The sequence below is a fragment of the Colletotrichum paranaense genome (assembly GCF_030867605.1).
Source record: "Colletotrichum paranaense strain IMI 384185 chromosome Unknown Scaffold_1.1, whole genome shotgun sequence".
NCBI classification, from domain to species: Eukaryota; Fungi; Ascomycota; class Sordariomycetes; order Glomerellales; family Glomerellaceae; genus Colletotrichum; species Colletotrichum paranaense.
The window spans coordinates 747856-765535 of record NW_026848959.1 but is presented as its reverse complement, the minus strand read 5'-3'; the positions used below and the strand labels follow the sequence as shown (position 1 = coordinate 765535).

The 17680-nt window shown below is 51.0% G+C and overlaps 5 protein-coding genes across 5 annotated transcripts, besides 1 other annotated feature; 1 reads left to right on the top strand and 4 right to left on the bottom strand.

Annotated features, from left to right (window-relative positions):
- Positions 1-1936: 1936 nt before the first annotated feature.
- Positions 1937-3061, bottom strand: CPAR01_00255 (ABC-type Fe3+ transport system; the record flags this gene model as incomplete). The annotated part of the gene is made up of 2 exons (XM_060484547.1): positions 1937-2423; positions 2481-3061. 2 exons carry the CDS (start codon positions 3059-3061, stop codon positions 1937-1939), a joined length of 1068 nt encoding a protein of 355 aa, XP_060355404.1.
- Positions 3062-6751: 3690 nt separating this feature from the next.
- Positions 6752-7288, bottom strand: CPAR01_00254 (cell wall protein; the record flags this gene model as incomplete). The annotated part of the gene is made up of 1 exon (XM_060484546.1): positions 6752-7288. One exon carries the CDS (start codon positions 7286-7288, stop codon positions 6752-6754), a length of 537 nt encoding a protein of 178 aa, XP_060355403.1.
- Positions 7289-11781: 4493 nt separating this feature from the next.
- On the bottom strand, positions 11782-13940 carry CPAR01_00253 (uncharacterized protein; the record flags this gene model as incomplete). Its single annotated transcript, XM_060484545.1, has 2 exons — positions 11782-13475; positions 13544-13940. The coding sequence occupies 2 exons, from the start codon at positions 13938-13940 to the stop codon at positions 11782-11784; spliced, it is 2091 nt and encodes a 696-aa protein (XP_060355402.1).
- Positions 13941-14571: 631 nt separating this feature from the next.
- Positions 14572-14649: a sequence feature (Short protein (CPAR01_00252, KAK1546285.1) was converted to a misc_feature.).
- A 395-nt stretch (positions 14650-15044) lies between these two features.
- On the top strand, positions 15045-16829 carry CPAR01_00251 (uncharacterized protein; the record flags this gene model as incomplete). Its single annotated transcript, XM_060484544.1, has 1 exon — positions 15045-16829. The coding sequence occupies one exon, from the start codon at positions 15045-15047 to the stop codon at positions 16827-16829; it is 1785 nt and encodes a 594-aa protein (XP_060355401.1).
- A 476-nt stretch (positions 16830-17305) lies between these two features.
- CPAR01_00250 (uncharacterized protein) lies at positions 17306-17629 on the bottom strand (the record flags this gene model as incomplete). The annotated part of the gene is made up of 1 exon (XM_060484543.1): positions 17306-17629. The coding sequence occupies one exon, from the start codon at positions 17627-17629 to the stop codon at positions 17306-17308; it is 324 nt and encodes a 107-aa protein (XP_060355400.1).
- Between the last annotated feature and the right edge of the window lie 51 nt (positions 17630-17680).

Below are 17680 nucleotides of genomic sequence, written 5' to 3'. Positions count from 1 at the left end.
CTACGCGTGTCACATCGGACGTCCATATGATGAAAAGAATCAGCAATCATACAGCGGTCACTGACGCACAGATAGTATTGCTAGAGTCACCTAGTTATTGTGGGTCTATCTCGGTCATGCTGAGGTTTGACGGATACTAAAGTAAGCCCAGCATATCAAGTTTTCTGTAGCATTCCTCGCACAATTTGTTTCAGCTTGACGTTTGAAAATCACATTGGCCAATGACGAAGTCGGATATATGACCATAACCAGCCTAACTTCTTCCAACTGAGCTTTGCTGAGAAAAGTCTCCATTCGAAACGAGTTTCTCTTTCATCACTATCTCTTTTCATCACAATTGGGGGACGACCATTCATAAAATAGATGGTGCCACAGAGTACTGTGCCAGAAATTAGTTCCTTCTCAACGACCATTTGAAAGCCGACACAGAACATCTTCTGTCATCTATTGAAGATGTAGCAAGAGGTACTCATTTTAGGAGGATATGAGTATTCTTAAATGGCTCTCTGAGATGTCGATAGTATTCCAATCGAATCAAAACCAAAACATTGGTTAAGTGCGAGGCAGAGTTATCCACAATTTGATTACTCATAGACCGTATTAACGAGTCCGTTTCCATGCAGAGGAGTTGAACCTGGTGCGGTCATGTTTTCTGCCTGATTCTCCTTGAATGAGAGACCTGGATTCGCGTATCATCGCTTGAAAAGGTCTGCAATGCCTCTCAGTGTTTGCTGAACGTCCCATGTTACTGATCAGTAGATCAAGCCCCAAGGCACAAAGGCTTATCAAGAATTCTTCTCATCTATTACGAACTGCTGCAGTTATAGCATGACTAAGAAACATTGAAAAACAAATATTCCTCAAAATCCAGGAAGATCGACACTCGCTTCCTATCCCCTCTATCCCGGCATCACTTGAGTTAAACACGGCTCCTTGGCAATTCCGTAGAACATCAAGTACAGCGCCGGCGAAAGTCGTTCGTGAATCAGCCCTAGTCTACCACATTTTTATTGAAGATTCAATAGAAAATCCCTTCAAAACATCAATTGAACCAGATTGTGTATACTAAGTTGGTGTTAGCAAGCTGTACGAGTCGCAGATGGAGCGGTCTAGATGAGCGACCAATCGAGAATTCTACAGGGATTTCCCTGCTTGTTTCTGTCAAGGCGGGAAGCAATTAGATCCCGGAGGCGTTAATTGCCGGATCCTTGTAGGAATTGAATCAACTCTTCATTCGCCCCCCAGAAAGGCTGTTGATTCGCAGAAACTCCACCGGGTAAAACCAAAGAGAATACCGGAACAGATTGATAAAGGGGAATCAGCAATGAACAGGGGAACACAGATTTTGCATGCCCTTCCTTGCGTGATATTTGATGAACTTGCAAGGTCGCCAGCAAGAACGCCCAATCAGGCATACGTTTGCGCCATTTTCACTCTAATCCAAACAAGCTCCTTACCCCACAGACCATCATAGCTTATTCGTACCTTAAAATCTTGCAAGGGTCGCCTGAGCTTCCGGGCAGTTGCCGCCTGCAAGGAGTCTGCTTCCGGCAGCTCCTATTTGATCACCTGCCTTTCTCACCCCTGAGCGATCGGTCGATGTTGCCGGCTATGCGCGTACGCAAGGGACTAGACGTTGTCGATGATTGTGATTCCGTCTTTCCGCGGATCAGCGAAGCCGTAGAGTAGAAGGGGACCTGGCTGATCTCAGTCTCGCCACACGAGGTTCCGACTCGGTGAGACTATTTCTTTTTGGTGCAAATTCGATACTCACTCAATTTGAAATCAGTCAAACGCATAGTCGACATGTTTAAGTAGTCAAGATAGATCGTTCAGCTAAAGCATATGTACTTGGTTTATTGCTTCAATCAAGCTGGTAATATCTACATGAAGTTCATGAAACCATCTTTGTCCACGCACTTGCAGACAACATCATTTACAAGTCATCGATCAAGGGGCTGAGGCCCTGCGCAGTGCCAAGGCGGTCCTCGAGCCAGAAGCGGAGTCTCTCAACAGCCGCGCGGTCAGACATCCACTTGCCAAAGGCAGTAGGGTCAGTACCGGGCATATCGAGGATGGCAGGGTAGTTGGCGGGGGGAGCGACGTCGCCGCGGACGCTCCATCCTCCGCGGGCGATCTGGAACTCGGAGCTGAGGAGGTAGGCGTGGAGGAGCTTGGCACCCTCGGGGTGGGGGGCGTCCTTGAGGATTCCGCCGGTCTGGGGCCAAGAGACGAATTGGCCCTCGATGGGGTGGGAGACGTTGATGGGCGCGGTAGGAGTCAGGCTGCCGGAGGAGGTGAAGGTGGCTCCCCACTGGGTGCCGTTCTGGCCGAGGATGGTGCGGGGGGTCTGAGTACCGCGGACCCAGCGGGGGTTCAGGGCGATGAGCTTGTCGAGCCAGGCGGATCCGTATTGCTTGAGACTACGTTGCGTTGTCAGAACTGAGTGCTGACAGTAAGCTAGAGGTATTGTGACTTACATGAGATCAAAGGCAAAGAGGACGGCATCGTCGTCGTTAGGGTAGGTCAGGACGAGCTTGTCCTTGAGGTCGGGGTTGACCCAGTCCTCCCACTCGATAGGAGCCTTGATGCCGGGAAGCTTTCCAGTGTGCCACTGACCAGCCCAGGCAATGATGTACATGCCATAGTATGCGGCGGTCTCGTTGTTTTTGAACTCAGGGAGAATCTGGTCGTATCCGAGAGGAGCGTAGTCCAAGAGCGCACCCTCAGACGCCCAGCGAGGGTAGTCGTGGAGGGTCTGGAGGATGATGCTGTCGACGTAGACGTTCTTGGCGGCAAGCTGGTCGTCCAAGTTACCGTCGTGGTACTTGGAAAGATCGACGGTGACGTTGAGGGTCATGCCGGGGAACTTCTTCTCGAAGCTGGCCTTCACGGAGTTCTGCTGAGTCAACTCATCACCACCGTGCCAGAGAGTAACGACACCACCCTCAGCAAGGGCAGCTTGGTAAATCTCATCGATAGTGCGGGTCTCAACTTCGGCAGCGGCGTTGACCAGTGCCTGAGTGCCCAGAAGGGCGAGGGCAAGCAATGAGCGAACCATAATGACGGACTAGAACTAATCGGAAGAAAGAAAGAATGTGTGAAATGCCGTTGATGAGCCACTTACACAATTGAGCTGTACGATCCTCCCTCCTCCTTCTTATACAACGGCGCATAAATACACCTCCGCCCCTTTTCCTTTCGACTCACAAAGGGCCCGTAGGCCGGTGACACCATCTCATGATACCTTCCTAGAACCAGGCCCCAACCAACAGCCATGCTACACAAATATCCATGTTGTAGAGAACTGCTAGCGAAGTCTACCGCGCGCTTCATGACGAAAGCAGCGGGAGGTGCCGTTGACAGATGAGACGATCCACGAGCGTCCTTCCAGATTGGTCCACCCGTCCCATCCTTAGTTCCTGGTTAAGTATTGATGGATGTATTTACAACGTACAGGCCAGCATAAGTGTAGACGGCGGTATGGCGTACAGACTACAGAGTAGTAGTATGTGCGGGATAAAGCCGCTCCAAGCCTTTGAACGAGTCAAGTCTCGTGCCCCCCACGGAGCTTGTATCCAATCCGGAGGCTCGTCCGATGAGCATCCCATCGGAGGACTCCGGCGTCGGTGGGATGGCGGAGTGGAAGTCTCCACCGAAAACCCAAGGAACCAACCAAGAAGCTGATTTGACCGGGATCTTCCCATTCGTCATCAGGGGTATAGCGGAAGGTATTTGATTCCGGCTCAATGGATCCAGCGAACAAGCAAGAATTGGGCTGGATCATGGGGTGGAAGGAAATAAGAAATGTACAGCCCCGTTCATGTCAGCGTACCGCAGCAGCCAGGACAATGGCGACCAGGGCTATGCGAGAATGAGGTGATCTGCGCCCAGATCTCGCATGAGTCGTGAGTCTAGCCCTGTGCTAAACATGCTTAAATGACAGTTTTCAAGGTGATGAGAAATGGTGACAGCACAGAGTTGGATCGCCTGGTCTTTCGTGAAAGCCACTTTTGGAATCTAATTGAGTTAAGTGCGACGATGTTAATTGACAAACAGTACACTATTCGGCAAACCAATGTCATAATGATCAATTTGAGGATTCCTTCAGCAATATAGCGAAAAGCAAATATTTTGTTCTCCCCTTGTCTTTCTCACCTTCTGATATGGCATGCAAAACTCCGCCACAGGCCTCGTGAAAATCTTTACTGAAAGCCGGGTCTGAAGCGGATCGTTGGCATTTCATTCGGAATATCGGCACCGAGCTCCACCTCAAGCCCGTCACGACATGAAGGCCACGATTCGAGTTTCATATGAATTGCCAATATCCAGCCTGGCTCGGAATCGAAGACTAATCATGGAGTGCACTCTGCTAGTTGCGCCGTACAGGAGTCGCTCATGTACGTGTGTGTCGGTTAACACTATGTTTCACCACTCTACTCCGTGATATGTGGAACGTAGTAACTATCAAGAGCTGTCAGTTTACGTACCCGTTCTCGGTATCGCGTTCATGCAGCCCCGGTAGTCTTATGATCGTCATGCTAAGCCCGGTTTTGCCGATCTCAATCTTGTAAAGCTTACGACCCCGTTGTTGTCTACGAGTCAGTCTTGAGTACCATTAAAGGTGCAAAGAGACTGGATGCGAAGATGCGTTCTGTCTCAATCAAGTTCTAAGTCTACTCCCGATCGTGGTATAGGCATTGCAATTTAGTTGTTAACATAAGGCTACTTTTTGGGTGACCTTCTACCTGGCACCACCAGGTCTGACAAGATTGAACATGGGTAAGGAGTTAAAAAGGGCTGTATTACAATGAGTGATTTCGGGCAATGGTTGTTCATCTTGGCTGGGCGTAGATTCTCTTCGATCATACAACACAAGCATGCTGTCGTAAGGCAAGCAACTCAGAGGATCACTTGAGAAAGCCAGTTGGAACCCACCAGCATAGTTGAGTCAAAGAGACTGCACAAATTGACAACGTTCAGACGTATCTAAAGTCACTCCGTCATGAGCCCACCGCAGCGTTGCGAAACATATTCCCAAACGAAAATTATTTTGTTTTATCCGTTTGAGGAAGCACTAGGTGTTGAAGCTTCATTCATGGCTCATTCTGTAGGTATAGGTAGAAAACTCACTTAATAACGTTCTGTCGATGTCAAGATTTCTGTCTACTCGACCTATGTATAGCTAATTGCATTGCTGGCAGCTAATTCCGTAGTTAATGGCGTCTGTTGAGTGCACCAAATACGGGGACAATTGCATAGGACCTGGCATGACCCAGAACTTGCCCATCGCTGAACGTCGAACAGCAAACTTTGAAGAAAAGCCCCGCCGTCAATCTGCTTGATTCTGTAAGACCTGGGTGATTATCGTCTGTGCCCAATTGGTACGAAGTATGTATTGACAGAACTTATTGTGATGAGAACGGAAACTTCCAACACTGGAGGTCCTCATTGCTCAAGGAAACAGATGATCAATGCCAGTCGAAAGCCCAGGAGCCTGCCAAATGTCGCGATCGTGCCCCGTCAGTCAGCTGTCAAAGTACGCAAGTATTCATGCATCGGCAGCACGAGGATAAAAGCACAGCCACGATTAGCGACGTCAAGGCCTATGAAACGGCAAGAATACGCTGACAGTCACACAAGATGCAACAAGAAGCTTTGGTAAGCATTGAATATGCGACGCAAGTTCAGCCTTGACAGTGGGGTCACCCCTGAACTATTCATGCAATCCCGCGTAAAGCTCGGTCGAAAGGCAGAAACTGGCGAACGCTAAAAGCTTCCGTCCTGACCACAGGGCTGATGGTGGTTGAGGAATAACCCTGCTGATACGTAACGGCCCGGCCCCGACCTCATTGGGCTTTCCTCGTTGGGTTCAGTGTTCAGTCTCAGCTGCGTTGCAACTGACTTACACTTTTTGCCTTTCTACGCCCTTGTCCTGTAGGATTTTGCGCTAGGTTCGTCGTTAGGTTGCTCTGTACGCCCGTTGCCTGGGTCTGTAAACCACCTCTCAGTACAAGGCAGCGTAAGTGGGTGAATGGCGATGGGAAGATGGTGGTTCTTGTAGTTGATATTCTTCAGTTCAATTGCTAGGCGAGGAGTCTCCGTGAGGTTACCTCCGCTGGTGCCTACCCCCATATTGCCGGCTCCAGAGATTCTGGCAGATGTTACTAGAGCGAGCAAGACTAATTTGGAGTATCTGACAACATCGCTCATATTCCTTCGCTTGATCAAGGTCTTGTAGATAAACACAGCCATGGTATCTTGGTACACGCGGTCGATTGTGGCTGGCTAGGCTTGAGATGCACAGCTTACCTTACGGATAGACGTGGCTTGACTGACAAGTCTGGAACTCTGACTTGAAAATTTCTTAGGATTCATAAACACTTGTCATTTCCATCACTCCAGAAGATAGAAATTCAAAACTTTCATTAGATAAGAATAGTTGAGATGCTACGAGTTCCAATATCGCACTGTCACAGGAGACTCGCTACGGTGGGGCTGTCGTTCACGAAGTACTCGAGGACGAATACGAAAGTGTTCGATTCGATTACATGATCCTCCTCTTTCGAGCTGTTTTCTTCCTCCCCGCCACCCTATCACCACGTTCACATCACCCCCCCCCCCCCGCCCACGAATTCCTTGCACGTATCATAGTGACAATTTCTTTCACCATCCACGTCTCCCCCAGTCCACCAGAACCCGTATTTCTCGCCGCGATACCCAGCACGGCCGTCATACTGATCCTGCTCCTCTATGCTGAGAACGTCGCAATAGCGCTATCCAAAGCCTCCGCAAGTTGACCAGTGCTCTGTTGCGCAATCGGGCGGGCGATGGCAGGGACCTTGCCGAGTAGGGTGTCACCGAGCGCGCCACTGCCAGTCTTTTGTTGCATAAGAGCGTCCTTAACGACGGAACTGACACCAAGCTGGTCGAACACGGGTTTCTTCTGCGAGAGGTCGCCGAGGGTAGTCTGGACCTGCGTGACGAGGTCGCCGGCAGTCTGCTGGAGGCCAAGTGCGCCAAAGAGACCAACGCTGTCGGCACCGTCGATCATGGAGGTGGCCTTTGTAAGAGCATCTTGAGAACCTTGAGCCGCGGTGAGAACAGGAGCCACAGAGTTGGCGTCGTTGGCGGAGATTCCCTTGACGGCGGTATCGAGCTTCTGGAGAGAGGTCTGGACCATGCCAAGAGCGGTGGTGATGGTATCCTTTTGGCGAGCGACGAGGAGAGGAGCAGCGGTGATCGCCCACGCCTGGAGGGCGACAAGAAGAACCTGGAAGCCGAGCATTTTCGAAAAAGTGAAGATATTAAGATAAGACTAGAGAGGACGTTTGATGGGATACGGGATTCGGAGATCGTTGGTAGGTAGAGATGAGCTTGAATAGTGGAGAGAACGACAACGACTTCCAAACCAAAATCGGAAATGGTGTGCGGCTCTTAGTTCGATTTTATCAATATCTGGGGTAGACTACCCAAGGCCTATTCAGCGTTTGTTTTCTCCCATCACTTTCCATTTCGGGACACACTGGGGGGCGGTGAAGCTTTCCTGTGTTGAATGTGTGTGGTCTACAACTACTTTTCTCCTTCAGCCTTCCTCTTTGGGTTATGAGACGCAAAGGAGGTTCTTGGTGGTTCACCCTGACCGCATGGGGGTCCTAAAATGGTACTTGCTTGGGACGGCTTGACACGCTTGCGTCCATGTAGCTGTAGCCGTAAACCGGCTCCGGGCGCCCACCAACCGCCACTGTCTAGGAGGGAGGGAAGCGTTATAACTCGTCCGAGTTGTGGATTACTCCAGATGCGTGGGATGACATGTCGATCTCGAAGGATCAACCCTGGCATCATGGGGGGAGATTGAGTGGGCTCGCTGAGCCGCTGTTGGCCCTACATCTGGCTTCCAGGGAACTATCGCGATAAGCTCATGAACTGGGTGCTTAGTGGACTGCGGGGTGAGCCAATGAACTCAAGCCTCTCGGAACTTTCCTAGCGTTTACCCCCATGGGTAATGTCTGTTCCTCCAAGGGGAAGCACAGGCACGACGGTGATCAGCTCAGGCAAGCCGTTGGACTTTGGAGCCAGTATGGTTTTAGTATCAAAGCTGAAACGCTTTGTTGCGCGGACCGGCCGTCGTTCAGTCGAAACACCCAACAGAGTTGTGTTGGTGATGCGCCAATCGCAATTCACCAAAGCGCCCAATTAGCCAGTCATTGAGTAGTCATGTCAACTAAACGCCAGCAAGCTGCCAAACTGCCAGAAAAAAACCTGACCGGATGGTCCTTCGGCAAGCCTTTACGATGATGACGCTCGTGATTGTCGGCTGCGCCTGTCATGATGGAAATGGGAAATTGGTGTAGTGTCCCGCCAAGTTGCCGATTGCCGGTTTGGAACTCTCAGCCCTGCCCATTCGCACTCGCTTGACTGCCTTGACAAGCTGGTAGCCCAGAAACAGGTGGTCTTGACTGGGCCGACTCACCTGATATATGTTCAAACGGTCTGCCGGCCTTAGATGTGGGTTTTCAACGGCTCTGCTCCGGACATCCCATCTATTACCTCATTAGGGTAGGCTTTGTATGTACGCTTGGATCGGGTAGCCTTCCCGCCTCATCAGGCAAGGGGGACCGGCATTTGTTCTACGCCCTATGAAGAGCCATATGCGGCATGGAAGATCAACCGGCACGGGTATCGAAAAAGCTTATTGTCGGCGAACGGTTTGTAGATCGGGAGGCCTTGCAGCCTGCAGGACATCACACCAGCCTAGACGGGTAGTCTCATGCTAGAATATGTGAAGAAGCCTGCAGAGACGGCGCCACCCATGCAGGCTTCGTGAGGCTTGGCTTCTCCTTAGCTGTCGCAGCTATGCACACAATGTGGAAATATCGATGGTGTTTTCCCCCGGATCTTCATCTTCCACAATTGTGGTCATATTAGACGGCCTTCCCCACACGAGTTAGACGACTTGTAGTGTCAAACGAACGGCTCGGATTCGGATGGCTTGCAAGATCCCTTGCATTGGAACACTTCAGCACAGCTCATATGCCAAGAGATGGTACTCTGTAGTTGACTTTCCGCACTTCACTTGATAGTATTGTGATTTATCCTGTTGTTCCTGCTAAACTTATGAGAAAGCGATCTCTTGCCCAAGTGCTCTGACTGCTGGCCAAACAGTGAGATGTCGAAAGGGTCTAGTTCTGACATGCGCTCGGAGGTATTTCTTTGAGCCGATAAATGCTACGAGCCTATCTACAGCGCTAATAGACCAGCTTCCTCTGAGTTGGGGAAGTGTTAACAACTTTGAAGCAGTCAAGTGGTCGAATACCATATTGGCCTTAAGATTTATCGCCGATAAGCCTACTTGCCACTAACAAATACCCGTCAGGGGACGGTCACTAATGCCCTCCCGTCGGGAGAGCCATCGGGTCATTCTTTCAAAGAACTTCCTACCTCCAAGAAAGGCTGTGAATCGACCCGATGAAGGGCAGTGGACTCATATCATGAGAGTGATTGCACCCAGTCTCATCTTCTCTGTTGTGACGCGGGATCCGTATGGACGAAAGAGGAACTTGTATCCAAGCTGCCCATCACCCAAACTGTAACACACAGTTTAACGCCGCCGCCCAGGCTTCTAACTTTCCCCCCTTCCGGTGACGCGAGGATTTGACGTTATCTGCCCAACGAGTCGTGTCAACTGAACCAAACACCTTGCGCTGGAGCTTTCCGAGCTTGGCCTTTCCGATCTTGCACCCGTTCTGACAGGTCGGTATCAAACGGCTCTCGGACGTTCCGAAAAATCAAAATTGGCCTTGCCCCATGTTTTTGGGTGCTTTCATTTTTTTGCCTAGCCTGGGAGGTCATCTCACCTAAACTTTCAGTCTTCCTTCTCTTGAGAAAATTTGAACCACGACGATGGGTCAGAGGAAACCGACATCGAACTGATTGCATCCATCCTCAGACAAGACAGGCGAGTCAACTCATGAAAAGCGGCTGTAGGGTCTGAATCATCGCATTCGCACAACAACTGAGCCGCAACATCTGGACCCGAAACAAGGTCCCTGATAGGTGTTTCTGCCGCCATAGAGAAGCACGGAACCGTCCCAGGAGACACATCCACACTATCTGACACAGCCTCCGAGTCGTGTTGTCTGGCGTGTGGAGGTTGATGAAGCGGGTGAACCACATGACCAATCAAATCAGCTCTGTCGGGACCAGAACCTGCCAGCCGGAAACTGGGCAGAAATAATCTCGACCCCGGTTCTGGGTCTTCAGACACAAAGGTTTACGAGTAAAGAGGTGACTGAATGACGGGAGTTTCTCCCCGGAACTTCAATGGATGCGTTGCTCTGCGACAAGGGGCAACTTTGTCGACTAGTTCCAACTTTGGAGCCTGCATGGGCAAGTGAGGTGTGCGAAGCAGTTCGTAACACAACATGACAGGAAACGGTGCACTAACAATGGTCTCTACAGAGCGGAGTGTTTTTCTGCCTTCTGTCTTTTGGACGGGCTACTTTTGACAGCTTGAATAATGCCGCCGGAAATACCACTCATCTTATTAGGCTGAGAGTTTACGTTTACCTTTAATGTGCTTAGAAAGATTGATAGTGAAGCCGCAATTTGCGTAAGAGCACGATTAATCCATAAGCTTGGCGAACAAACAACGGCAGCAGTCGTGATCAGTCAAAGTTCTTGTTGCGAGCTCAGGGAACGAAGGTAAATAAGTTCCTTAGTGAGGAAATGAGAGGACTGTCAGATAACTTACGCTCCGACAACACGCATCGGCTTGCAAACTCACTGGTTGAATTCTACTCCTATGATGCCCAAAAACCGGTTTTGAGGAATACCAAGAATTTGGGGGTTCCAATAAGTTTTCCCGCGCGTTTAATCCTCTGCGAGCCTTTCTTTTGGTATGCTTTCCAGTAAACTTTCAACCCGTCGCTAATCATTACAGAACTTTGTCCCGACTCCCCACAAACATGGCTCTCCAAAACTCTCCAAGCCGTCAACTCATTGTTCATTCCATAATACTCAAGTGCCAAGGAACCCTGCAAGTGCCTTTCTTTACCATTACTCAAAATCATCGTGAACTTCACTGTCCACAACCAGCCGTCTACTTCTCAACGCCTTTGCCGACGATAACCGGCACCCAATTTTGCCCGTACACCGCATGTCCTCTCCACTAACAGTTCCACAGAGACCCATCCTCCTATCCAAATCCATCCATATTTCCTCATTCAGCGCAAGTTTGCATCAATCATCGGGCGCTTGGTCTAGGGGTATGATTTTCGCTTCGCATCTACATCTGAGCATCCATCGTGAGGTTCAGTTGCGCAATCTGTGAAAGGTCGTGGGTTCAATTCCCACAGTGTCCAATTGTTTTGCCATGTTTGATTGTGAGGCATCGCTTTTGCCTCTGGAGTGAAATTGAGTTGACTTGAACCCATTCTGAGTCTACTTCGGGCGCGATTTGAGGGTTCATGGCGGTATGTTCGCATTGGAGCAGGAATTGACGCGCAGTGATTGTGGTTCCTCAAGACCGCTTCAATAGATGTTGTCTTTTTTGGCATCTTGAGTTCTTTCAGAGTTTTGTCCATTGTGGGGCGAGTCTGATGCATATCCGTTAGTAGGTAGTAGCAGTTGCACTCATTGACTACCTCGTCAGCATCAAGTTGCTCAAAAGCCTTAGAATTAGGGAGATGATGGCCGTAATTATGAATCAAGTAAGGTCTATGGATTCTAGGGTACTCATTCGTCTTTTTGGCATTCCCTTCTATGAAATGCCTCCGTGGCTTACTGGATATTGGGTGACGGGATTCCCGACGTGCTCAGATCATCAACGCACGTGTGAGGAATGTAGTCTTCAGAACAAGTGCTACGGCGTTGCTTCTTGTCTTTCGTAGGCTTCGATAGCACCATAGCCTGATAGACGGCGTCGGGCTCCGGCTCTGAGAGGCAATCCACACCAGAACCACCAGTTCCCGCCGCTGGCCGGCTTGCACCAAGTTCTCCGCCAGCCTTTCCGGTAACCTCATCGTCAACTTCGGATGGCGCTGGTGCGCGAGTTGTACGGCTACTACTTGGTGTGCTCTGAAATACAGAACTGATCTTTCGCGTGATCTGCTGCATGAATCCTGGCTCTGGTTTGCGAGCGTCTTGTACCAAAGGCTCTGCGAAATGGGCAGAGCGCCGCCTGGTACTCTTGGCCAATTCGCCGGGTGCCTTATTTTCGCCGCATGCATGCGAGTCTGACAAGGCCTCGGAGTCTCGGTGAGAGGGATTGTTTTTGACACTCGCAGGATCATCCAAGGGGAGATCTACCTTGTGGCTCATAGAACGGTCGGAATCTCTATGAGGTGAGTCCTTACTGATGGGTGCGACACGACCAAGTCTCGCGTCAATTCCCATATGATACATGTTGACCTTGCTCTTATCTTCATGTTCAAGAGTGACAAGACAAGCCGGGGTGCTCAGCCACTCATCCGTGCAGTGTCGCTGTGGCAGGCTAGGGAATGAAGTGATTGAAGAGGCTTCGTCATCGACACTGGATTCTTTGACGTTCTCTTTTTGACGACCTAACTCGCCTACAATCTGAGAACCGAGCGAGAAGCCATGGAAATCAGGGGTATCCGATAGGGTATCAGAATCAGAAGCCCGACTGAGTCCCTCAACAATGCTAGACACATTGAACATGGAAGAGTTGGTCTGGGACACGGCAGATGTTTGCACTTCGGAAGCATCCGAAACCGGTTCTCGGGTCTGGTCAGAATGTTCTGCCAGCGTATCAGCGAGCCACCGTATATCAGTGATACTGTCGCGTGATACAATCGTGGTGATGGGTGCCGGTCGAGCCACACTTCTTGACCGTACCTGACCATTAGCAGCGCTTCGATTAAAGAAGGAGGTCTCGGGTTCGTTGATGGTAGTCGCTGTATCAGCTGCACGAGCAGGTCGTAGCTCAATGGCAGTCTTGAGGAAGCTCGGCTTCCTGGCCAAGTTTGTTTGGACCGCAGCATCAGTTGCTTGTTGGGTTTTGATAGCATCCTCCATGGTCGTATTGTGCTTGCACATTTCTTTGAAAACGATCTCCACAACGTCTTGTACTTGATCATCGGTGAGAACGTACTGGCATGAGGCTTTGTTGCATGGTGTCCCTCCATCGGGGTCGTCTGGGGAGATATCCGGCGTTGTTCGTTGACCAGCAAGACGAACCCGTACCTTTCCCATGATTTGCTGCATCAAGGTATTGGGCTTTCCCCAAATGCTGTGACCAGACCGTCTCGGGGTGTCAGAGAGATGCTCGGACCGGGATGAGTGTCGGCTATGACGAACATTGATGGAGCTGTGGCTGCCTGAAATATCGCGTCGGCCTCGTATGGGCATCGTCGTGGGGCCATGTCGAATGTTGGAGGTCAAGCCGGCACTTGATTTGTGGTTGGTTCTCCCTGATGATGTGTTCTGAGACTCGCCGGCAAGACACTTGTTTCCTACGGCATTGTTGATTAGTAATTAAAACACAAGGTGTCTTAGCAGATCATGCCTTGACCTAAAATACCTGACAGATCCCCCTTGGTGACTGCTTCTGCAGCGGCCGGGGGCAGACAGTGGTTATGGGCCTGAGTTCTAGTCTGATCCATGCTCATGCATCTTGATGGCCGCCGGAAAACCGGACTGGCTTGAGGAGCCCACGTCATGATTTCGGCGTCTCCATTACTCAGTAAGCTGCAGTCAAGGGTAGTGGGCGGGCCCGGGGGCACGATGGATGGACGCCGGCCGAGATTAGGGTCTATCTGCGTGGTGGTCGGATAGATGACAGTGCCATTGTGGCATGAGGGAACGAATACGCCTAGTAGCTGTGTCACAGTTGGAGGTCTATTGACGGACAGGCTGTGTTCTCGAGTCGACGGTGCAGTGCGGAACTCTTCGTCATCGAATTCTGAAGGGTCCCTCATGTTGGAATTGGTCGAAGGCTAGCAAGAGGATGAAGCAAAGTCATACGACAAATATGGAATAATACGAAGGGCCAAGAAGAGGAATAGGCAAGTAAATGCCACGAGAAGAGAAGAAAGCAACGCCCCTGGTTGTCATCGATTTGTAGTCAGATGTTCTTCGCTAGGATTGCTGTCGTGGATAAAGCTTCAGAGAGGTTAAGGTAGGTTGAAGATCGACGATAAAGAAGACGAGGTTCGCGTGGGAAACTCAAATCACGGTGCCCAACAAAATGTGAAATAGCAGCCCATAGCAGCTTCCCCATCCAAAAAACATGTACAGTCGTCACGATGGAAGGAGCTACGCGAGTGTCACCGTGGGCAGTCACCGCCCAGAGACCAGTTTAGAACTCCTCGCCACCTCATTCTCAAACGGATTGCATGTCGGTAAGAAATAGGTATGCTTTTTTCCCTTTCTCCCTTTTTTCTTTCTTTTTAAATAGCAAATTAATATCAAATGAGTAATAGAGATGGGGATCATTGATACAACTCAGCTCAAACTTGTGATGTTGAGTTCACCATTGGGATGGCTACATCTCTTGGTGCTCATGCTGGGATCGTTTGCGGACTCGAAATCGTAGCCAGTCGAGTAGGCTCAGGCGACAACTGTTGACCTTTGACCACTCCACCACCCAGGCAGTTTGACCTGACCAGCCGACATAGGAAGGCGCATGCTGTGCTGGTGTTCGGAATGAATTCGAAGGGACTGATATACCTCACTCAGTGAGTTGTTGGTGAGGAATATCACAGAAGGAATGAGATGAGATGAACAGAAGTGAGATGACGTAAGCAGGTAGAAGTGGGATCACAGTGCCGTAGCACAGTGCTGGCACGTGAGCACGGCCCCGGGTGGAAAATATTCTGGACCAATTGAAATCCCTGCGCAACACAAAGCAAAGGGTTTTCGAGGGGATCGGCAAAATCCTCTAGCAAAGGAGCTTACTTTTTTTTTTTTAGTCCCTTAAGCTCCCGCTGCCATTCATTCTTTTTTGGCGGGCAACGACGGTCAATCACCGTCCAACGTTTGCTCCTTCGCGGCTCCCTCTTCCTGCGGTGCGGTAATATCTAATGATGCCCCCGAGTGCTGCTCCGACTGCTTCTGATCCTGCTGGGCCTTCCGACACCAGCAGCGCCTACACGAGGTTGCACATCTCTCCTTTCGACCAGGACCTCTTGAAACTCGTCATCCCAGCTGCGATCGTGCCAAACGCCCGAAATATCTCTTTCCACACCATTGAAACCTTCCCCGACAAGCGCTACGGCTTCGTCGACGTGCCCGAGGCGGACGCTGAGAAGATCAAGAAGAGGCTGAACGGCGCTGTGCTGAAAGGCTCCAAGATGCGCATCGATAAGGCCCGCCCTGCCGAGGACTACATGCCAGTGGCTGAGAGCGAAGAGACTGGCAAGAAGCGAAAGAAGTCGTCCAAGGAAAAGGAGGAGAGGAAGAGGCAGAAGCGCGATGAGAATGTGCTCGAGGGCGTCGAGCTTCGCGATCGCAAGGTCAAGCGGGGCTGGACCGTTCCCGAGGAGGCTAAGATAAGGGAGAAGAAGAGCAAAAAGGAAAAGGGAGAGAAGAAGGAAAAGAAGGACAAGACAAAGAAGCGCGAGGAGCGCTCAAAGTACACAGACAGGGAGGAATGTCTGCTCAAGACAAAGCTGCCATCTAAGCAGCTCCCGGCGGCTACCGATCCCGAGGACGAGGGCGATCGCAAGAAACGCAGGAAGAAGGCCAAGGAGGTTGTCATCCACGAATTCGAGAAGACGACAAAGTTCCCTACCTTCCTCAAGGCCGCCAAGCCTGCGCCGACCGAGAACCTCACAACCGAGTTTGTTGAAGGGAAAGGATGGGTTGACACCCAAGGGAACCTGATCGAACCATCCAAGACTAGGAGAACAGCCACGGCACCTGTCCTCGAATCCAAGAGTCCCAAGCCACCAAAGAAGGTCAAGGCTCCTACGCCTCCACCCGTGGACGACGATACTACAAGCAGTAGCGGCAGTTCATCTGACGAGGATACTTCATCCGACGAGAGCTCAGATGGGGAGCCAGAGCCGGCCAATGTCACGGAAAAGGTCAAGGCTACACAAAATGTTAAGGCGGCGCCGGTGACACCTGCAAAGCAAACGCCAAAGGCTGCAGGTGATGAAGACAGTAGCAGCGATTTATCATCGTCGTCTGACGATGATAGCTCCGACTCGGACGAAGAGATGGTAGTCGAAACTACCAAGACTTCTGTCCCTGCCAACTTTGACAGTCCGCTATCTGCAATCAAAGCCGCCGATGCATCGCGGCCCAGATCCGCCGCTTCCAACGCCAGTCTTACCATCAAGATACCACCATCGACCCCGGCCCAAGTTCATCCCTTGGAAGCTCTCTACAAGCGCCCAAAGCAGGATGGTAAGGAAACTACCCAGCCCGCCGAAGAAGCTCAACCTTTCAGCTTCTTCGGTGGCGGCGGCGATGACATCGAAGAAGACGTGGACGTTGCAGCATCCAGCCAAATGCCCATGACCCCGTTCACCGCACAAGACGTCGAGTGGCGCAACGTTAGAAGCGCTGCACCCACGCCCGACACAGCGCACCCCAACCACACGAAACCGTTCTGGGCTATCGGTCACGACGGCGAAGAGGATGAGGAGGACGACGAAGAGACCCGCGAGGAGATTGAGGCGACGTTGAATGCGGAGCGAAACGCCGACCCCGAGGGCAGCAGCGGGCCCGGAGGCGACTTTCAAAAGTGGTTCTGGGAGAACCGGAGAGACCTCAACCAGTCGTGGATGAAGCGCAGGAAATCAGCGGCCAAGGAGAGGCGCCATCGCGATAACAAGTCGCGTGCCTCCAAGGCTGTGTAGAGCATTAACAGGGACGACAAATGCAAAGCAAAGCGTCTATAGAATCACAAGATCTTGAAATTCACCTGCCCTGACCAATAACAACATCCGACTGAGGCCCAAACTTGGATAGGCTAATTCAGACAAACAGAACAATGACTTAACCTTTGACCATGGTATCTCGGCCTCCAGCTGCAGACAGAGCACGGAATCTGACCATAATCTGTTATCATTCGGCTCCTCTCCCCCTCCCCTTGCTCGCAGTTGGGGTAAGATAGGTAAGATAAGACAACCCCGGCTTCCCCCGCCTCCCGCTGGGAGAGATTCAGGGATTCAGGGAATAGCAGGGGAGGGATATCAAAAAGTCCGTCCCAATACATGTGAATAGCTTGGCGCCCGGAAAAGATCCATAGGTTGACCAAGCCGTTTGTATGTCTTAGCCTCTTGGTTGACTCTCTTTCCAGCGACGCACAGTGACGCATTATATCAACCAAAGTTCAAGATCCGGCCTTTCGTACAATTCGCCGGCAAGGGGGAGCACTAACATCGGGCTTGGCCCCGCCCTGCTCCTCTCCCGCCTTATCATCCCGCATCTCAACTTCTTGACCACCACCACCCCCGCCTCCTATCAACATCCCTTCCAGGCCGTCGACTCGTCGGCAAACATGCGATGCGGCTTCGCGGCGTGTTCGATGGAACATCATAGCCACATCCCTGCTATGTCTCGCTCTCCCCCCTCCAGCATCGAGTATCATTACCCGACGCGACGGTAATCTTTTCGTCTCCAACCTCTTCATCCTTAGAGATATATTTCTCTTCATTGGTGTCTAATCTGTCGTTAGTCAAACGAACAGTCTATTTCGATGAGATGC